We start from the raw sequence: 20,088 nt of genomic DNA on the forward strand, positions 1-20,088 counted from the left end.
GAAGTAATTTTTAGCAATGGTTTTACCCTGCCAGCTGTGCACACCAAATCACTGATACAGATATGCCTTTATAAAAATAATAAATTAGGTAAATTTCAACTTTGGAGACCTTCCCCAATTACCCATTGTGTTGTCCTCAATAATAAGATTCAAGTAAATATTAAACAGATAGAATCATTAGAAACACTCTATAATATTACAGTAATTTAGTCAAACAGGTTAATAGTACCTTCTTCAAAATTAATATTTTTACACTGTCGTCCTGAGTCATCCACACGATGTTCTCTTAAAAGAAAAACATAAATATTGTATCCATGAAAGGCTTAGTATAATAGATGAATGGTTTAAATTTATTACTAGCTTTCTATTTTTTCACATTCTGATAGTTTATTTTACTGCCTTCTGAGTAATGAAATTATTATGAGATATAATCAATAAAGTTAAAATATGTTACAATTATTACTGTATTACTTTATCATATAAAATGGAAAAAATACTCAATTAATCTAAGAGCACACATGAGCTACCTTAATCAGTATTTGAAGTTTTCCAATGGTTTTCAACATGAGTTATAAACATCTGTGGACTCTTGGATAAAACACTCCAAAGTAATAAATAGTAACAAAACTTCTGTAGTTTTATAAAATTTCTTCTGATATATAAAAGATAAGAAATATATATTATGAGGAATTTTTGTATCTAAGGTTGATACTAATTATTAATCTACTTAAAATGTTGCTTTCATGCTATTACCTTACTTAGAAACCTATAATTAGTATATCAAGACCAAACTGAATCTTCAAAGAATTTATAATCTGTTCTTATTCATCATCCATTATTTTAGTTAAGAGTACCACATGCATTCGCTTATTAAAAAATTAAGTACAAGAGACATCAAAAACCAAATAAAGACATCACAGAAATAATAATTCTTCAATAATGATAATGCTTATTTAATTTCAGTCTACAAGAGTAGTTTTATCATTTCTATCTAATTACCTTAATATAGTAAGGATCAGAATAATATTTAAAATTCCCAGGAAAGCGCCCAGTAAAACTGGTGCTGTGTACATGTTTATCTGCAGCTTAATGACGTCCCACGTCACGCCCTTTTCTCCAATGAGTGCAAAACAAGTCTGAAAAACTTATTAAAACAAAATATGTACATGTGAATTATTACATGGGAGGTACAGGATAAAACAAATATGAAAAACATTTACCACAAAATTGGAAATACTGTATGGAATCTCAACAGGGATTTCAGGAAGCAAGAAAATTGGTTCTTGGTGGGGAGAGACAAAAAATTTACTTTTTCTGTATAAAACACAGATATGGATACAGTACAAAAAATATATACGATACAGATCTGTGATATTAAAATTTCATTGGACGGAATAATTAGGAGAATAAAATCTAAAAAGCCTCCTTTGGGAGACAATGATGTAAAAATTGGGTGAGAAGCACTGATGTATAGACATTCACAAAGGATTACTCCTCACATAACATGTATCTTCTTTTTTAAAAAAAGATCTCTATGATGGACAGGGAAGCCTGGAGTGCTGCGGTCCATGGAGTTGCAAAGAGTCAGGCACAACTGAGTGACTGAACTGAGGATATTTAAATTATACAATTTATTCCATAAATAAATTATTAAACTTTAACCAATCTCATTATAAGAAAATGTCACATTTTAACTCAATATTATTAAATATGACTGTGGATAAGGTATTTAAACTATGTATTTAATATCATTTTCTGTTTGGATCTGTGGCAAAAATTGGATTGGAAAAGTATTTGTTTACTCTCCTGATTTAGATTCTGTATCTGGTTCTGCCATTACTTTACACGTAGCCTTAGAGTGAAGATTAAGTAAAATACTGCACCTAAAGCACTTGGAACAGTATCTAGCACATAGTAAGCAGTCAGTGGGCTTCCCTGGTGGCTCAGTAGTAAAGAATCTGTCTGCTAATGTCCAGAAGAATCAGATATGACTTAGCAACTAAACAGCAACAACAACAAGCAGTGAATCAATGTTCGTGCTTAGCGGTGTGGTTATTACTGGAAAAGTCATCTCATCTTTTCAGGCTTACATCTGCTCATCTTTAATACAAAATTTTTTAGTGAATAATCTTTAAAATGCTGTTTAGATGGTCAAAATATTTACTGAGAATCTGAGCCTAAATACCAGGTACTATGCTAAACACTGAGGGGAGAATGGTAAATTTAAAAAGACCCAGACTACGCACTCTTGTATTTTATAATATATTTTAAAATAAGATTTCTTATATTTTATTCCAGAACACTAAACTGAAGTATTATATTTTGGTGAATGATGAATTATATTCTCTATTGTTAAAGAGAAGAAATAATGGAAACCAGAGGGGCCTGGGGTGATGATGAAGTAAACTGAGTTGCATTCAAATTTATGCTATTTATAACTGCAATATTAAAAGCACGAGCAAATTATATGTCTTTTCAATGTTGTTATATGCATAAAAATTTAATTTCTCTACTCATTTAGCAGAAAATTAACTGGTCTTACAGAAATATTAAATCTCATTAACATACTTTTATATTCAGCTAAAGTATGAAAGCTGGGAAAGAAGAAGAAACTAGTAAATTTTCTTTAAAGGTAAGGACAAAAGGCAAAAGGGTAAAGAACTTGCTATAACTTTCCTCAAATCCTTCAGTTAAAAGAACTCTGTTTCTCATAAACAGGAAAAAAAAAAAAAAGCAAACTCTTGCTGAGATGCCAAGCTAAATGATAACCTGACAAAATATACACTTTGGATTCAAAGAGTTAGGTCTGAATCTCATGCCTCCCATTTATTCAGGGTGACCCTGGATAATTTACTTATATTCTCTATGCCTTGGTGTTCTAATCTGTACAATGGGGAGTAATAACACTTAATTTAGTGGAACATGAGTTAACACATGTAAGGAGCTTGGCCTCAAAGCTGGATTAAAAAATACCATTTCTCTTCCTTTTCCTTCTGCTATGGGGTTTTATGGGCTTCCATGGCAGCTCAGATGGTAAAGAATCTGCCTACAACCCGGGTTTGATCCCTGGGTCGGGAAGATCCCCTAGAGAAGGGAATGGCTATCCACTCCAGTATTCTTGCCTGGAGAATCCCATGGAGAGAGGACCCTGGTGGGCTACAGTCCATGGGGTTGCAAAGTTGGACACAACTGAGCGACTAACACACACATGTTAAGGGATTTTATTTCTTGGATTTCATCTAACATTTGAACTTCAAGTTTACCCAATGAAAATCTAAGTAATGACAACTGAAGAACACCTACCTGGACCTAGAATAAAGCCTAATGCTTGACATGCACTTGTGTTTGCCATGGAACTTGTTCTTTCCTGAAGAGAGGTAGCACCAGCAATATATGACCTAATAACAGCTACATTTCCTAAGAAAAGACACAACAATCCAAAAGAAAATAAAGTAAAAATAAAGAAAATATTTTCCAGTTTATAAAATTCAACTTAATTTGGCTCTATACAGAAGAAATATTAATCTGCAGCATAGTCACTGCTTCTTCTTTATGATTATACAAAGCATTTAGAGTCAATAAATGCATCAGTTAATAGAAAATATTACTTTTACTAATATGAAAAAACAGTTAAAGATTTGAATGAATTAAAAAAAAAACAGCATTACAGGAATCTTAAATTTTTTTTCATCATTAAATACTGAGAAAGAATTGAGTGAATGGAGTACTACTAATCGCTACACACTCAGTATGCTTAGACTGTAACATAAGAAACAGAAAAAGAAATCCTAACAATTTAACTCAAAAAAAACTTGTTGAGCACTTATGCTGTAGAGACACTGCTAGGGGCTACAGAGTATTTTTTAAAAGTCGTCATTTGTCTCTAGTTGCACCAAGTTTACTATCTAGTTGGTGATAAAGGATGAAAACAGTGCAAAACAATACATAAGCAAATGCCAGAGACATGCTAAAGGGAAAGATCTGTTAACAGGCAGGGTAGCCTAAAAAAGCTTCATGGAAGATGCAGAACTTGAACTGAATCTTGAAGGATGAAGAACCATGGGAACAGAAGAGAGAAACTATAGATAACGGCAACATCATTAGAAAAGGCAAAATGATAGGAAAGATATTTGCAATGAGACATCTGTATGTTGAATGAGGTATAGGAGACTGAAAAGAGGTAACCTAGATGAGAGAGGGCCATGAATGTCAGGATGAATGTAAATTCAACACAATCAAAAATATATATGTATACATATTACCTGCCCCAAATCCTACCAATCCACGAGCAGCCAACATGTAGTATTTATTATGAGAAGCTGGAACGTGGACATATGCATAGAGGCAGTTGGCTGCCACCGAAATGAAAATGGAAACAATAAGAGGTTCTTTTCTTGGTCTGTAATTAGACCACAAACCAAATATAGGTGAAGCTATCATTTGGCCAAGGCTAAATGAAGCAATAACCCAGCCCAAAAAACTTGCATCAGCAGTCTGATCAATCTGTAGAAAAAAGAAATATGCTTTAAGAATTGTTATCCAAGAAAAGTAAAGTTAAAAAGCTATATACATTTTTTATGACCATTTAACATTTTTTATTAAAACAAATAAAATCAATAATTCTAACACATAAGTCTTATAACACTACTACTTTTAGTAAGGAATTCAAGCTTCTGACATTAACTATATTAACAATTTACTACACAAGGAAAAGTGCTTAAGAAGCTTCATCTTCTGGAATAATTATAAAAATTCTGCATCATAAAAAAATCTTGTTAAAAAATATTCAATTATATACCTAACAATAGCATCATAAAATTTATATGCCATTCTTTAATTCTTATAAATACAATTATTTACCCTTATGCAACTCAATAAGCTACAGTTTATTAGCTTTTTTATTATTATTTGTTAGCACTGTGAATTTATCTTTCTTAACTACACACAATAATCAAATTCCAAATAAAATTTATCTCATTAAACCTACTACTAATTCTTCCTTTCATAATCAACAATCCAGGATTCTACCAAAGAGGATTTATATATATGAATGTTGAGGAAAGAACCAAATGATTAAAACTCAGAAAATATTTTCAGAAAATAGAGAATTCTAGCTTACAAAGAGACTATGGAATAAATCAGAAGATTTTTTTTATATACAGTAGGTTATATATTAATTTAGAAAAGTAAGAACCATTATATATTGGGACATAAGGTTAAACATATGCAGGTTAAATGGTAGAACAATTTAACAAGAAAAACCATGGGGTTTTTTTTCCAAAGGTATTTTTAAATAGCTTAAAATGACAATATTTAGGTATATTTTTTGTACAGATGAGAAATAAGAGTGAATAAGTATAACAACTTCATGTCATATATATAACAATTTAAAAAGCAATAAAAACTAAACTTTAATATTAGATGTCTAGTAATTTGAAAGCAAAAGGATAAAAGTGTCTTCTCAGGATATTAACTGATCATAGGCAAGTGTCCATTGCATGGACAGAAGTGAACTGACTCTTGAAGGTGCCTGTAACACTTTCAACAATATCTGCTATTTTAGTTGGATACTATTCTTTACAATGACTGGAAAACTGCAATCTGTTAGAATTCTGCTAGAATTGTAACAGGAAAGTAAAATGGTTTGGAAGATACAGGTTCTATACTACAACAAAGTTCAATTTAGTAATTGAACTGTTAACTGTGCTCCTGTGTGCATCTCCCTCATGATAATAACCACATTCTGTTTCCAGCCCTCTGGCCACCTCTAATGACCCCACTCACATTGTTTTCAGGATAAAATCTAAACTGTTTATTATGAAAAACTAGCTCACTAGCTGGCTACTGTCTCTCCTCTCCAACCTCATCTCTCTGTATGCTTCCTCCCCAGCTACTAATTTCCAGCCACACAGAACTTTTTAAAGTTTCCAAAATGAGTCAAGCTCTTTGCTTCCAGGCCTTTGCACAGGTTTCTCTACTGCGCCTTCCATCAGGAATGCCTTTCTAACCTCCTACTCCCTGGCCCTGATCCTTCCTTCAGGTGGTCAATTTCTGGAGGGCCTTCCCAATTCAGTTCTGATATAACTGATTTTGGAAAATCTTCCAGGATCTCTTTGGTCTAGATTAGCAACATCTCCCTAATCCCCATGTCTGTCTGTCTGTGTATGCCTATCACCCCACCTGCTCACTCCTTCTCTCTCTCTCTCTGCCTGCCTCTCTCCCCCTCCTTAGTTCTCTCTCCCCTGTGCATGAGCACACGAGGGCATGCACGCACACACACTTTTTATCTGTAAACTTGTTTGATTTTCCACACTTCAGTGAAAGTCAGATCTGTTAGCTTCTCTTAAAAAATAAAGACAAAGCATAATATTGAATTTCAAAATATTCTTCTCTAAACATGTTAATAATAATGACAAAGTTCTAGAAAGCTTTGCCATGGGAGCTGAGATGTGTTCCAAGCCTTCTCAACTATTTTCTGGGCTGTGCTGTGTGTGCTTAGTTGTGTCAGACTCTTTGCGACCCCATGGACTGTAGCACACCAGGCTCCTCTGTCCATGGAATTTTCCAGGCAAGAATACTGGAGTGGGTTACTATTTCCTACTCCAGGGGATCTTCTCAACCCAGGGAGCGAACCTGCATCCTTGTGTCTCCTGCATTCGCAGGTGGATTCCTTACCACTGTGCCATCTAGAAGCCCCCTCAATTATTTACTTATAGATTATTGCTTATTCATCCAATTAACAGCTATTAAGGCATTCTCTGTGATAAAACCCATGTGAGGGAATATGAATACAAATTGAGTAAACAGTTCCCTGCCATCAAGCAGATTCCAAATCAGGTTCTACTCATCTGATCCCAAAAAATCCTGCATTTTTGAGTAACTGAGGGGAAAAACCAGCATGCTTTAACTCTTTTTCTGTCAAATAAGGATAACTTCACAGAGTTATTACGAGAATTATTCAAGGCAATACATGTAGAGTGCTTAGAGCCATATCTGCATATAGTATGCACTAAATGAATGTTACCTATGCGATAAAAACATTAATATTTCTTAGTATTTTATTTTTACTGATGTCAGCTTTATTATTATATTTTATTGTAATTCAAGCAAGAGTACTCCCACTAAGTCCCTGGACCTATAGATAACCCATCATCCCAATTCAAAATCTTGGTTTAAGAATATGAGTCTTCCTGGAAATTAAGCACAACTCTAGGCGACACAGCCTAAGGAATCACCCAGCTGATAGTGGTCTATCAGTCATGGCCAGAAGCACAAGTCACAGAGTCACGGTAGTACCAAATTTCTTTCAGACAAATAATTTACTGTTTGGGTTTTGGGGGGTTTTTTTCTGGAGGGAGCGGGGTGGCCTAGCTTTTTATCTTTCTCAGAGATGACTTTTAAGCTAAGCAATATGTGGTAACATATTATCATAAGAAAGATAGTTCAGTTCAGTTCAGTCGCTCAGCCGCGTTCGACTCTTTGCGACCCCATGAACCACAGCATGCCAGGCCTCCCTGTCCATCACCAATTCCCGGAGTCCACCCAAACCCATGTCCATCGAGTCGGTGATGCCATCCAACCATCTCATCCTCTGTCATCCCCTTCTCCTCCTGCCCTCAATCTTTCCCAGCATCAGGGTCTTTTCAAATGAGTCAGCTCTTCTCATCAGGTGGCCAAAGTATTGGAGTTTCAGCTTCAGCATCAGTCCTTCCAATGAATATTCAGGACTGATTTCCTTCAGGATGGACTGGTTGGATCTCCTTGCAGTCCAAGAGACTCTCAAGAGTCTTCTCCAACACCACAGTGCAAAAGCATCAATTCTTCTGCGCTCAGCTTTCTTTATAGTCCAATTCTCACATCCATACATGACCACTGGAAAAACCATAACCTTGACTAGATGGATCTTCGTTGACAAAGTAATGTCTCTGCTTTTTAATATGCTGTCTAGGTTGGTCATAACTTTCCTTCCAAGGAGTAAGCGTCTTTTAATTTCCTCAAATTAATAATGAAAATTTTGATAAACAATAAGAAATTGCTACATAGCACAGGGAACTATATTCAATAGCTTGTAATAATCTATAATTAAAAAGAATATATATATGTATGTACATATGTATGTCTGTGTGTGTAACTGAATTACTTTACTGAATGTCTGAAACACTGTAAATCAACTACACTTCAATAAAATAAATAAAATTAGAAAGAAAAAGAACGAAAATTTTAAGGCAGTAGGTAACATAGTACTGTAGAGTCAGATTTTGGTTTCAGATAGGCTTGATTCTGCCATTTTCTGGCTGTGTGATTCTGGGCAAGCTATATAACTTCTCTGAGTTTCTTTATCTGTTAAACAGGAGTGATAATAACCACCTCACAGAGTTGTTATGAAAATCAAAAGATAATTTAGATGTGTGTGCCTGGCACACAGTAAGTTATTAATAATTATAATTATTATAATCATTATAATACTATTAATAGTATTATGAAATAACTTGAGAAAATTAATTCATAAGATTTTGGGTGAAAATGTTATATTTGTATTGCCAAAGAACTAGTGATATATTCATGTGACCTGAATAACTTTTCTTTTGAAGAGATTCCAAGTATTTGCTGAAAGCAGTCAATTTCAAAATTCAATGTATTATGCTGAGTAGACCTAATTGTGCAAATACCTTCCTTTTGAAAATTGTGAGGTTAGACACAGAGACCACCGAAATCTAGAGTATTGATATATGGAAATACATATTTTAGCACAGAAGATGTTGCTCCAGAATTGTTAAATATACTACTCTAACTCTAATAATTCTGTCAGTATGGGAAGAGTTTATAAGTTCATGAGTAATGATTTCATGTAAAATAAAGCTTTAATTAGTTTAAATTAATTTTCAAAATGACAATGACACTGGGGCACTAAATCACTAAAAAGTGAAATTAGTATTTTTCTTCCTATATTTCTTATAAAGATAGCATAAGAAATAGAATTTTAAGTTAATAAAATCTAAAATGAATATAAGATGTCAATAAATTCCTTATGTGTGTTTTTGCATGCTCAGTCACATCCGACTCTTTTTGACCCCATGTACTGTAGCCCGCCAGGCTCCTCTGTCTATGGGATTTTCCCAGCAAGAATACTGGAGTAGATTGCCATTTCCTCCTCTAGGGGATCTTCTCAACCCAGGGATCAAACCCATGTCTCCTGCATTGCAGGGGGATTCTTTACCACTGAATAAGTATAATTTTTAAACCTTAAACATTCATCATGTATGTTTAGTATTTTTGTTGAAGCCATCCGGCCATTCTAACAACCTAGTAGAGAAGTTAGGTACACTCTCTGCAACACACAGTTACAACACTCAATGGTAAGTGTTAATAATAAAGAGATATGGAAGCACAAAGGAAAACCTCCTAATCCAAAATGAGGTGAGGGACAGTAAGAAAAGGCTTTTCAGAGGGGACATTGCAGCAAAGCCTTGAAAATAGTGGAGAAGAAGGGAAGAAGGGAATGGCAGAAGAAAGGAGAGATGCAGGGGAAAAATGTATTCCAGAAAAAAAGGAGGAAAATGTGCAAAGATCTGAAGGATCTTAGGCTCATCCAAGTACATTTATCTTATAAATTTTGCGACTGAGCATGCAAAAAAAGCAGGCATAAAAAATTTATTGACATCTTGTATTTCATTTTGGATTTTTTAGCACAGTATAATTTTTAAACTCTAAACAGTCATCAAACATATCTAGTATTTTTGTTGAAGCCCTCCAGTCATTCTAACAACCTACTAGGGAAGTTAGGTAAACTCTCTAACACACAGTTACAACACTCAATGATAAGTGTTAACGGTAAAGGGATATAGAAGCACACAGGAAAACGTTCTAACCCAAAGTGAGGTGAGGGACAGTAGTTTTTATCATTATTAACTTAAAATGCTATTTTTAAAAGAAATATAGAAGTAAAATACTAATGTTACTTTTGAGTGATTTAGTTTCACATTTTCATTGCCATTTTGAAAATCAATTTAAACTGATTAAAACATTATTTTACATGAAATCATTACTCATGAAACTAAAACTCACTATAGATATAATGTGGGCCAAGGCTCAGGATTTAGGCTGAAACACACATACACACTGTTGGAGAAAACCAAAATATAAGGAGTAAGCTGATAAAGAAAACTACACAAAATAATTTAGGAATAAAGACCTAAGGGTAATGGCATGGAAGCTAAAAGAAGGTTTCAAGAAGCAGAGAAAGGACAACAATGTCAAGAACTACCCAAATGTCACCTCAAGTAAGGACTGAAAAGTATCTAGTGTTTGGTGAGTAACTAAGTCTTTGAAGAACTCATCAAGAGCAGTTTCAGGGTAGCAGAGGAGTTAATCACATTGTAGCAAGTTAAGGAGTAAACAGGAATTAGGAAGTAAGGAAGAATTCCTTCAGAAACCCTGACTGAAATATTATTATAGGTTAATTATGCTTCCAACTTAAATACTGATTTTTTAATAAATGCATTACTGGAATTTTAAGATAAAACTGACAGTTATATGTCAAATATATTTTTTTTTAAAGTAGAATTGACAGGACTTGATGATCAATTGATGTCAGCTGCTGCTGCTAAGTCGCTTCAGTCGTGTCCGACTCTGCGCGACCCCACAGACGGCAGCCCACCAGGTACCCACCAAATTTTCATCTTTTCACTCTCTCCTTCCTATCTAGTAACCACAGCATCAAAATATGTATATTGTCTAGTCATTTCACAATGTCACCTGACAACCCAAATTAATTCTATCGGAAAGCATGAAATGTGTACATTTTAGGAATTCAGACTATGTCTAACCTAGTTTCCTTTTTTATCAGGGAAGGGATATGAAGAGGATGGGAAAATGTCTGATAAGGATGTGACCATACATCTAAGGACTTCCCAGGTGGCTCAGAGGTAAAGAATCTGCCTGCAATTCAGGAGATGCAGGAGACGAGGATTCAATCCCTGGATCAGGAAGATCCCCCTGGAGGAGGGCATGGCAACCCACTCCAGTATTATTGCCTGGAGAATCCCAAGGACAGAGGAGCCTGGTGGGCTATAGTTCATGGGGTTGCAAAAAGAGTTGGACATGACTGAAGTGACTGAGCACTATATATAGATATATATATATATCTATATTTGCCTAGGATTGCTGGATATAATCCTATATTCTGCTATAATACTCTTCTCACTTCAAGAGTGTTCTGGTTTGCACAATAAAGCATATGGTCACCTTACTCAAAACCTTCTTTAGAGGAATTATTCTCATGTTATTCTAGTAAAGATTAAATCAGAATACTACAGAGACTCTCTAGAAAACTACATAAGAGTTATTACTACTATAGCTACTTAAAAGAAGAACGAAGCATACAAACCTTTTGGAGATATGGCCATATTGACATTATCACAATAGAAAATCCTGTGAAGAGGCAAATTCTGTTATTTATATTTACAATTTCATCACTACAGATACAATTTTTTGAACATGAATTTTAAAACATCATTCTGAATTTACAAATTTATTACCACAAATATTTAATTTATCAAGCAATGGGATTTTATTTATCAGAAGAAAAATAAATACTTCAGACTTGAAAAAATATATATAATTATAGTCCCTCATTATAATTATCAGAATAAAAGCAGAGGACCTATTTCTCCTTATTCACATGTCTTTACTGTAGATGAAAATTACTGAAAGCTTTGTTAAGCGTTTACAGCAAAAATGAATGGAGGAAAGGCTACTCTGTTACAGAGGAATGCTAAACTTGTAATCGGTTTTATTTGAGAGAAATAATTGACTGTAGGGGTGACTAATGACCTTTAAAAAATGACCTTTAAAGGGGACAGTGGCTAAAAAGAACCAGGATTCCTCAAGATGGGCATACCTTAAAATAAAATTGTCTCTGCTAGCTTGATAACTGTAATGATTATCATTGGGCTTCCCAGATGGTGCTACTGGTAAAGAACCTGCTTGTCAATGCAGGAGACATAAGAGACCAGGGTTTGATCCCTGAGTCGGGAAGATCCCCTGGAGGAGGGTATGGAAACCCACTCCAGTATTCTTGCCTGGAGAATTCCATGGACAGAGGAGCCTGGCGGGCTACAATCCATGGGGTGGCAAAGAGTCAGACATGACTGAAACGACTTAACACACACACAACTGTAATGATTAATGCCAATGCTATTTGTCAATTTTAAATATTAGGCACATTCAATCAAAATCATATCAAAGCTACTTTTTTTAAAGTTGTATTAAGATATAATTCACATAGAATTCACCCATTTTAAAGTGTTTGATTCAATGGTTTTTAGTATTCCAAATATATGCAACCATCACTATAGTCAATTTTAGAATACCATAGTCACTTCAAAAAGAAACCCTGGACCCTTTAGCTATCCTCTGCTACCCTCCATCCCCTCCCCTACAGCCATAAGCAACCCAGAAATCTACTTTCTGTCTCTATAGGTTTTCCTTTCCTGGATTTTCATATGAATAGAATCATACAGTATGTTTTTTTGTCTGGCTTCTTTCTTTGATAATGCTTTCAAGGTTCATCAATTTTGTAGCGGTGTCAGTACGTCGTTCCTTTTTTAAAAGCTTGGTTTATTTTTCATTTATTATTAATTGGAGGATAATTGCTTTACAATATTGCACTGGTTTCTGCCATATGTCACCATGAATCAGCCAAAGGTATACATAAGTTCGGAGAAGGCCCAATGGCACCCCACTCTAGTACTCTTGCCTGGAAAAATCCCATGGACAGAGGAGCCTGGTAAGCTACAGTCCATGGGGTCACTAAGAGTCGGACGACTGAGTGACTTCACTTTCACTTTTCCCTTTCATGCACTGGAGAAGGAAATGGCAACCCACTCCAGTATTCTTGCCTGGAGAATCCCAGGGATGGCGGAGCCTGGTGGGCTGCCGTCTACAGGGTCGCACAGAGTCGGAAGCGACTTAGCAGCAGCAGCATACATACGTTCCCCTCCTTGTGAACTTCCCTCCCACCTCCCATCTCATCCCACCCTTCTAGGCTGTCACAGAGCACCAGATTTGAGAAAAGTTTGACTTAAAAAATAATTTAATTATTAGTTTCATTTTAGTGTATTTTAAAATCTGTTCTTACTCAATGTTGAATCATAAACAAGACTGGCAAGTGAGAGAGAACAAGAAAGTGACCTGGGATTAACAGAAAGGATATGGAAAACAATTTAGTCAAATGACCACTAAATCCATCTCAGGGAAAGAAACCATTTGTAAAATTAGTGCCTATGGACTTAGAGGGTCCAAGCTTGTAAAAAAAAATTATTCCCTAAAACATTCCTTTAAAAACTATCACAGAAAAAAAATAAAAAATAAAAAAAAATAAAAACTATCACAGTATTAAGAAATGCTATATATATATGTATATATAGTACTTGAGAAAAAACATGTATATTCCTTATCATTTTAACACAGTTGTAATTCTTAACTTTTTTTCCTAATAAAGATTAACTTTTTAGTAAATGTGTTTTCAGAAGTAATGTTAATAGGTTAAAATGCATCAAGCTATATAAATTAAGATTTTTGCACTTCACTCAGGCTTCCGTTGTGGCTCAGCCAGTAAAGAATCCACCTGCAATGTAGAAGACCTGGGTTCGATCCCTGGATTGGGAAGATCCCCTGGAGAAGGGAAAGGCTACCCACTCCAGTATTCTGGCCTGGAGAATTCCATGGACTGTCTAGTGCACGGGGTCGCAAAGAGTTGGACAAAACTGAGCACTTTACTATTTGTATGTATTAATATAAAAGTTAAATGAGGTTCACAGGCAACAAAAGAAAAAAATAGATTTGCTGAACTACATCAAAATTTAAAACTTCTGTGAACAAAGGGCACAATCATCAGAGTGAAAAAAAAAAGTCCTGGAATGGTAGAAAATATTTGCAACTCATTTATCTGATCTGGGGTTATATTCAGAATATACAAAGAATTCTACGTCTCAATAAAAACAAAACAACAAAAAACGTTATTTTTTTTTTAAATCGGGAAAGGACTTGAACAGGTATTTCTTCAAAGATCATATATAGATGGTCAATATGCACGTGAAAAGATGCCCAGTGTAAGTAATCATCAAGGAAATGCAAATCAAAATCAAAATGAGCTACCATCTCATGCCCTTTAAAATGACTTGTTGCTATTTAGTTGCTAAGTCATGCAGATTCTTTTGCAACCGCATGGACTGTAGCCCAGCAGGCTCCTCTGTCCATGGGATTTCCCAGGCAAGAATACTGGAGTGGGTTGCCATTTCCTTTCCCAGGGGATCTTCCCTACCCAAGGATTGAACTTGCATCTCCTACATTGGCAGGTGGGTTCTTTACCATTGGGCTACCTGGGAGAAGCCCCATTAGAATGACTACTATTAAATAAACATAAGAGTTGGTGAAGATGTGGAAAAATTTGGACCCTGACTGTCAATGAGGAGAAGGCAATGGCACCCCACTCCAGTACTCTTGCCTGGAAAATCCCATGGACGGAGGAGCCTGGTAGGCTACAGTCCATGGGGTCGCTAAGAGTCGCACACGACTGAGTGACTTCACTTTCACTTTTGCCTTTCATGCACTGGAGAAGGAAATGGCAACCCACTCCAGAATTCTTGCCTGGAGAATCCCAGGGATGGCGGAGCCTGGTGGGCTGCTGTCTATGGGGTAACACAGAGTCGGACACAACTGAAGCGACTTAGCAGCAGCAGCAGACTGTCAATGGGAATGCAAAATGCAGCAGCAGCTATGGAAAAAAGTATAGCAGTTCCTCAAAAAATTAAAAATAGAATTATCATATGATATAGCAATTCCACTTCTGGATATATACCCAAAAGAACTGAAAGCAGGATGTAAATGAGATATTTGCACACTCCTGTTCACAGCAGCTATTTCTAAAAAACAAGACATTGAATCAACTCAAATGTTCATCAACAAATAAACGAATAAACAAAATGTGGTGTACACTGAAGTGGATCAAAACATGCTATTTCAAAACATGCTGCTTTAGCATATTGATTATTTTGAGCCGAAAGCAACTAACAGGAGACACAGCAGGGCTCTCTGCCCTCCCCATTTCTGCCTAAAAACAGGGCATAAATTTCCCCTGAGAAATGTACTCTTTCAGTACCAGGAAGAAGAAAACCTTCTTATCACTGGAGATGAAGCATAGGTGCTGAGATAAGCCTGTTACAAGCAAACCTTACAAAACAACCTGCATCCTCCATTAGTGTCCCCCATGTATTTCCGAGTCACTTTCCCACAATTACCATCCCCAGAAGCCCAACCCCTTTCCTTTGTCTAGTCAGTTCTCCACAATTACAGCCCTTTATTGAAATAGTATGTAACCTCCTGAATGTTTCTTTGGGGTTTTCACTTCTTTTCTATGAAGCCCCCTGTGAAACATAAAAAACATTAACATCAACTAAATTTTTATGATCTTCTCCTGTCGATCTGCCTTTTGTCAGTTTAATTCGCAGGCCCCAGCTGTAAATACCAAGAAAATAAAGGAAAAATTATCCCTCTCCTACAATTTATACAACATACTATTAGCCTTAAAAAAGAAGGAAATACTAACACATGCTACAACACAGATGAACCTTAAGGACGTAATACTAAATGAAATAAATCAGTCACAAAATAAAAAATACTGTATGATTCCATTTATGTGAAGTATCTAGAGTAGTCAAATTCATAGAAACAGAAAGCAAAATGATGATTTAACAGGGAAGGGGAAATGAGTCATTGTTTAATTGGTACAGAATTTCAGTTTTACAAGACACAAAAGTTCTGGAGACTGGTTACTACCATCTAGATACATTTAACATTCTGACCTTAGAAAGGGTTAAGATGGTACATTTGATATTATATGGGTTTTACCACAATAAAAAAATGTTTTTTAATTGAATGACATTCAAATATGGTATTTTCTCTAAATTTTAAAAATTACTTATAATTTAATACTTACCTACACTGCTAAGAAACATAGTAAGATACAGAATCCTAATAGATCTCCATCGGCTCTTATAATGCTCCTCAGTTTCTACAATATCCCATTCTCTAAGTGTAAAGAAGAAAAAAGGAGTATAAAGTTAGCTCATTACATGCAAATCTTTCTGTGGCACAATTTTTTTTTCTCTCTCCTAAAGTCATGAAAATTACATGACAGAGGTCTAATTTACCAATAATGATTTTTACTATATTAATTCATCTATAAATAAGTATTATATCTTTTAATTCCCATGGATTGTATTTATGCATCATTCTGCATAGGAGCTAGGGAGACATGAGGTAGCTGAAACAGGCAAAATATTTTGTGAACCAATTATTTTGCTATTGTTGACATGCTACAAAACTTATGAACAAAAGTGTTGAAATTTGCTAAACTGACAAAATGAATAAAGTATATAAAAATAAATAAAATAAACTAGTTACTTCAATCTCCTACAGGTGGGACAATTAACTAGTAACTATTAAAAGATAATAATGGGGGCTTCTTTGGTGGCTCAGCCGTAAAGAATTCACCTGCCAATGCAGGAGACATGGTTTCAATCCCTGGTTCCAGAAGATCCCACATGCTGTGGAGCAACTAAGCCTACGCTCCTTCTAGAGCCCAGGGTGCCCCAACTACTGAAGCCTGCACGCCCTACAGCCGGTACAAGAAAAGTCACCAAAATGAGAAGCCGGCTCAGGGCAATTAGAGAGTAGACCTCACTCACTGCAACTAGAGAAAATCCCAAGCATCAACAACGACCTAGTACAGCCAAAAATAAATTTTTAATTAAAAAAAAAAGATAATAACTGTCACCATGATGACATGCTCTACTTGATGACATCAAATTAACTTTGCTGTAGGCAACTATTTTGGCTGGGTACTTGAAGCAAAATTAATATAAGTGACACCAAGACGGCTTGATGTGACTTGAGACATTCCTAGCCCCGAGACCTCCTGAAACACTTGCCTTTGCTTCAACATGAGTTACCAGACAAGTTCCGTTAGTGGACCAAAGAGAGACCAAGGACCCTCCAGGCTGGGCTAAGTTTTCATATAAGCCTGTGACCTGGATTAAGGGTAAGTATATGAATCATATAGACTATCTTTGTCAGGTGATACATTAGTGTGTGTACTCCTTACATTTTCACATATACATACAAAAAGAGTTAGTAAATTTATGTATGGACAGAGGGAGGGGGGAGGATGGGACAGTAAGCTCCGGCAGTCATCTCGATATCAGTGACATGGCAGCCCATTCAGCATCATCTTCGTTGTTTTGAGTACAGTTAATCTGTCTCCTGAGCAGCAATAGGGAGTCAGTTCTTGGACACAAGTCTACGTTCGCCCCTGGTTGCTGGCATCCAAAATAAAACCACCCTTCCTTTCCTACCAACCCTTGTCTCTTGAAAATTGGCTATCTAGTGGCAAGCACTAGGACTTGCTTTTGGTAACATGCTTATGGATCTCCCTCGGAGATCAATTTTATTTACTTTAGCTCTTCCTAAGTAAAAAAATTACATGAACCCCCCCCCCCCAAAAAATAACCTCAGATATGAGATGACACCACCCTTATGGCAGAAAGTGAAGAGGAACTAAAGAGTCTCTTGATGAAGGTTAAAGAGGAGAGTGAAAAAGCTGACTTACAATTCAACATTCAAAAAATGAAGATCATGGCATACAGTCCCACCACTTCATGGCAAACAGACGGGGTAAGAATGGAAACAATGACAGAGACTTTTATTTTCTTGGGCTCCCAAATCACTGCAGATGGTGACTGCAGCCATGGAATTAAAAGACACTTGCTTCTTGGAAGAAAAGCTATGACTAACCTAGACAGTTCATTTAAAAACCAGAGACATTACTTTGCCAACAAAGGTCTGTCTAGTCAAAGCTATGGTTTTTCCAGTAGTCATGTACAGATGTGACAGTTGGACCATAAAGGCTGAGCACCAGAGAACTGATGCTTTCAAACTGTGGTGTTGGAGAAGACTCTTCAGAATCCCTTGTACTGCAAGGAGATCAAACCAATCAATCCTAAAGAAAACCAATCCTGAACATTCATTGAAAGGACTGATACTGAAGCTGAAACTCCAATACTTTGGCCACCTGGAGCGAAGAGCCAACTCATTGGAAAAGACACTGATGCTGGGAAAGACTGAAGGCAGGAGGATAAAGGGACAACAGAGGATGAGATGGTTGGATGGCATCACCAACTCAATGGACATGAGTTTGAATAAGCGCCGGGAGACGGTGAAGGACAGGAAAGCCTGGCACGCTGCAGTCCACTGGGTCGCAAAGAGACGGACATGACTGAGTTATGCAATTAGCACAACATTGGCATCAATTACTTGGACAAAATTGAAGCTAAGAATTAAGGCGAAAAAAATTCCCTTCCTAAAGTAGATTTATTTGGTGGCTCAGACGGTAAGGAATCTGCCTGCAAGTCAGGAGAACCATGTTTGATCCGTGGGTCGGGAAGATTCCCCTGGGGAAGGGAATGGCTACCCAACCCAGTATTCTTGCATGGACAGAGGAGTCTGACTGGCTACAGTCCACGGGGTCACAAAGAGTCAGACATGACTGAGTAACTAACCCTTATTTGGACAAAGTAACAGAATGTACCATAAGACTACATCTAACCATAATTCAACGATCCTTGAATCTATGTGGAAAACTGCCAAGGACTAGGAAGAAGCAAAAATAATGCTAAGAAATTTAAAAGTCACAAAGTCCATGCACTCAAGTTCATGCACTTGATTAGCAGGAGAGAACTTTAGCTTTCAATCAGAGCTTCTGTGTTCTAACTACCCACAATTCTATTAAGCTTACATATATGATTTTCAAAGCCACAGCAAACTAGAAATAAAGTTGGGGGAAGAGAGGTTTGCTGACACCAACAAAAGCAGAAGTTGCCAACAGGTAACAAAAACATGACAAGAAATAGTTTGCTAGAAACAGAATAGGCAGGAAAAAAAAAACAAACAGATGTATAAAGTATGGCACTGTAGAACAAATTCATATAGCAGCGTATAGTCACAAATGCTTCATTAAACCCAGAGGACGTCACTCTATTACACTATACTTCGGAAGTAATATTCATTTTAATAATCTCAAAGAAAAACTAAATAAAATTACATTTCATATATTCTGTTTAGTGGATCGGGGATTCGACAAACACATTTTCCACAGGCTTTCAAACGAAGTGATTTTTTAAAAAGGTTTTGTACTTAACAGGGACGAAAGAGCGAAAATTAACACGTTTGTAGACAGCTGAAGCTTACCTGTGAACTTACTGGTTAACTTATTGTGATAATGATATATATATATAATAAAATGATACTTAACTCCGTATTCCTAAAGGTGAAAATACATATTTGATTGCGTAGTAAGAAAAAAACCATTCTGAATCATAGTCCATAAACTAGGGTCAAAATACACCTCATCGCCTAAATGCTTAAGAGTTAGTTATTACTTATACATTTGGCATAGGACAAAGATGAGTTCATCTTAGGTTTACTTGCAAAAAAGTATCATTACCAGGCAATTAGTGAAGTGACTAGTAAGACCAAATACCGGTTAAAACAGCGTGAAATGTATACAGTGGTCGGTTCTGTAAAGGGCCAAAGGCAGAAAGCAGTGAGTTGGTTGCTGCATCACCAACGAAATGCAAGTACAAGAGGCAGTTTGCATTTCTGTAACACCTTCACCAGAACCCGCCGGCTCAAAGGTGCTCCGCGGCTCGACGCCCTTTCTAGGAAGTGGCAGCGCACCTTCCAATCTCGCGCGACTTGCCGCCGGCTCCAGTCGCTCCGGCACCCCTTATTCTGCCCACAAACCTGACGCAGGGAAAGGCGCCAGTTCCAACAGCGCAGGAGAGTGAGGGGAGCCTTCCCCCAACATCCGCTCACCTGCTTCCGGGTGTCCTGTTCCCTAAGAGCGGCTCCTGCTCAGAATCGACCCCTAAACTCGCCATAGTTACAGCTCCCACAAGGCTTGGGGCCAACTCTCGCGACACCTCCTGCTCCCTCCCTTTCAAGACGTCCTAAAGCTGTCAAAACATGCCG

The 20,088-nt window shown here is 36.5% G+C and overlaps 1 protein-coding gene across 19 annotated transcripts in view; it reads right to left on the bottom strand.

Annotated features, from left to right (window-relative positions):
* MFSD8 (major facilitator superfamily domain containing 8) overlaps positions 1-20,088 on the bottom strand; it is a 41,498-nt gene that overhangs the window by 16,154 nt on the left and 5,256 nt on the right. For 3 of the 19 annotated variants that reach the window (XM_081538193.1, XM_081538191.1, XM_081538192.1), the window contains 6 exons: positions 15,998-16,089; positions 11,387-11,430; positions 4,263-4,503; positions 3,304-3,417; positions 1,000-1,144; positions 230-285 (listed from right to left, as the gene is read on the bottom strand). In XM_081538193.1, the coding sequence (XP_081394319.1) occupies positions 230-285; positions 1,000-1,144; positions 3,304-3,417; positions 4,263-4,503; positions 11,387-11,430; positions 15,998-16,016 (619 nt within the window). In that variant the 5' untranslated portion in view covers positions 16,017-16,089. Of the gene's footprint in view, positions 1-229; positions 286-999; positions 1,145-3,297; positions 3,418-4,262; positions 4,524-11,386; positions 11,431-15,979; positions 16,090-19,561; positions 20,013-20,088 lie in introns of those variants that run through there. The other 16 variants (XM_081538188.1, XM_081538189.1, XM_081538196.1 and 13 more) reach the window with 15 other exon arrangements.

The sequence above is a fragment of the Giraffa tippelskirchi genome, chromosome 11 (assembly GCF_054371585.1).
Source record: "Giraffa tippelskirchi isolate mGirTip1 chromosome 11, T2T-mGirTip1v1.2.pri, whole genome shotgun sequence".
NCBI lineage: Eukaryota > Metazoa > Chordata > Mammalia > Artiodactyla > Giraffidae > Giraffa > Giraffa tippelskirchi.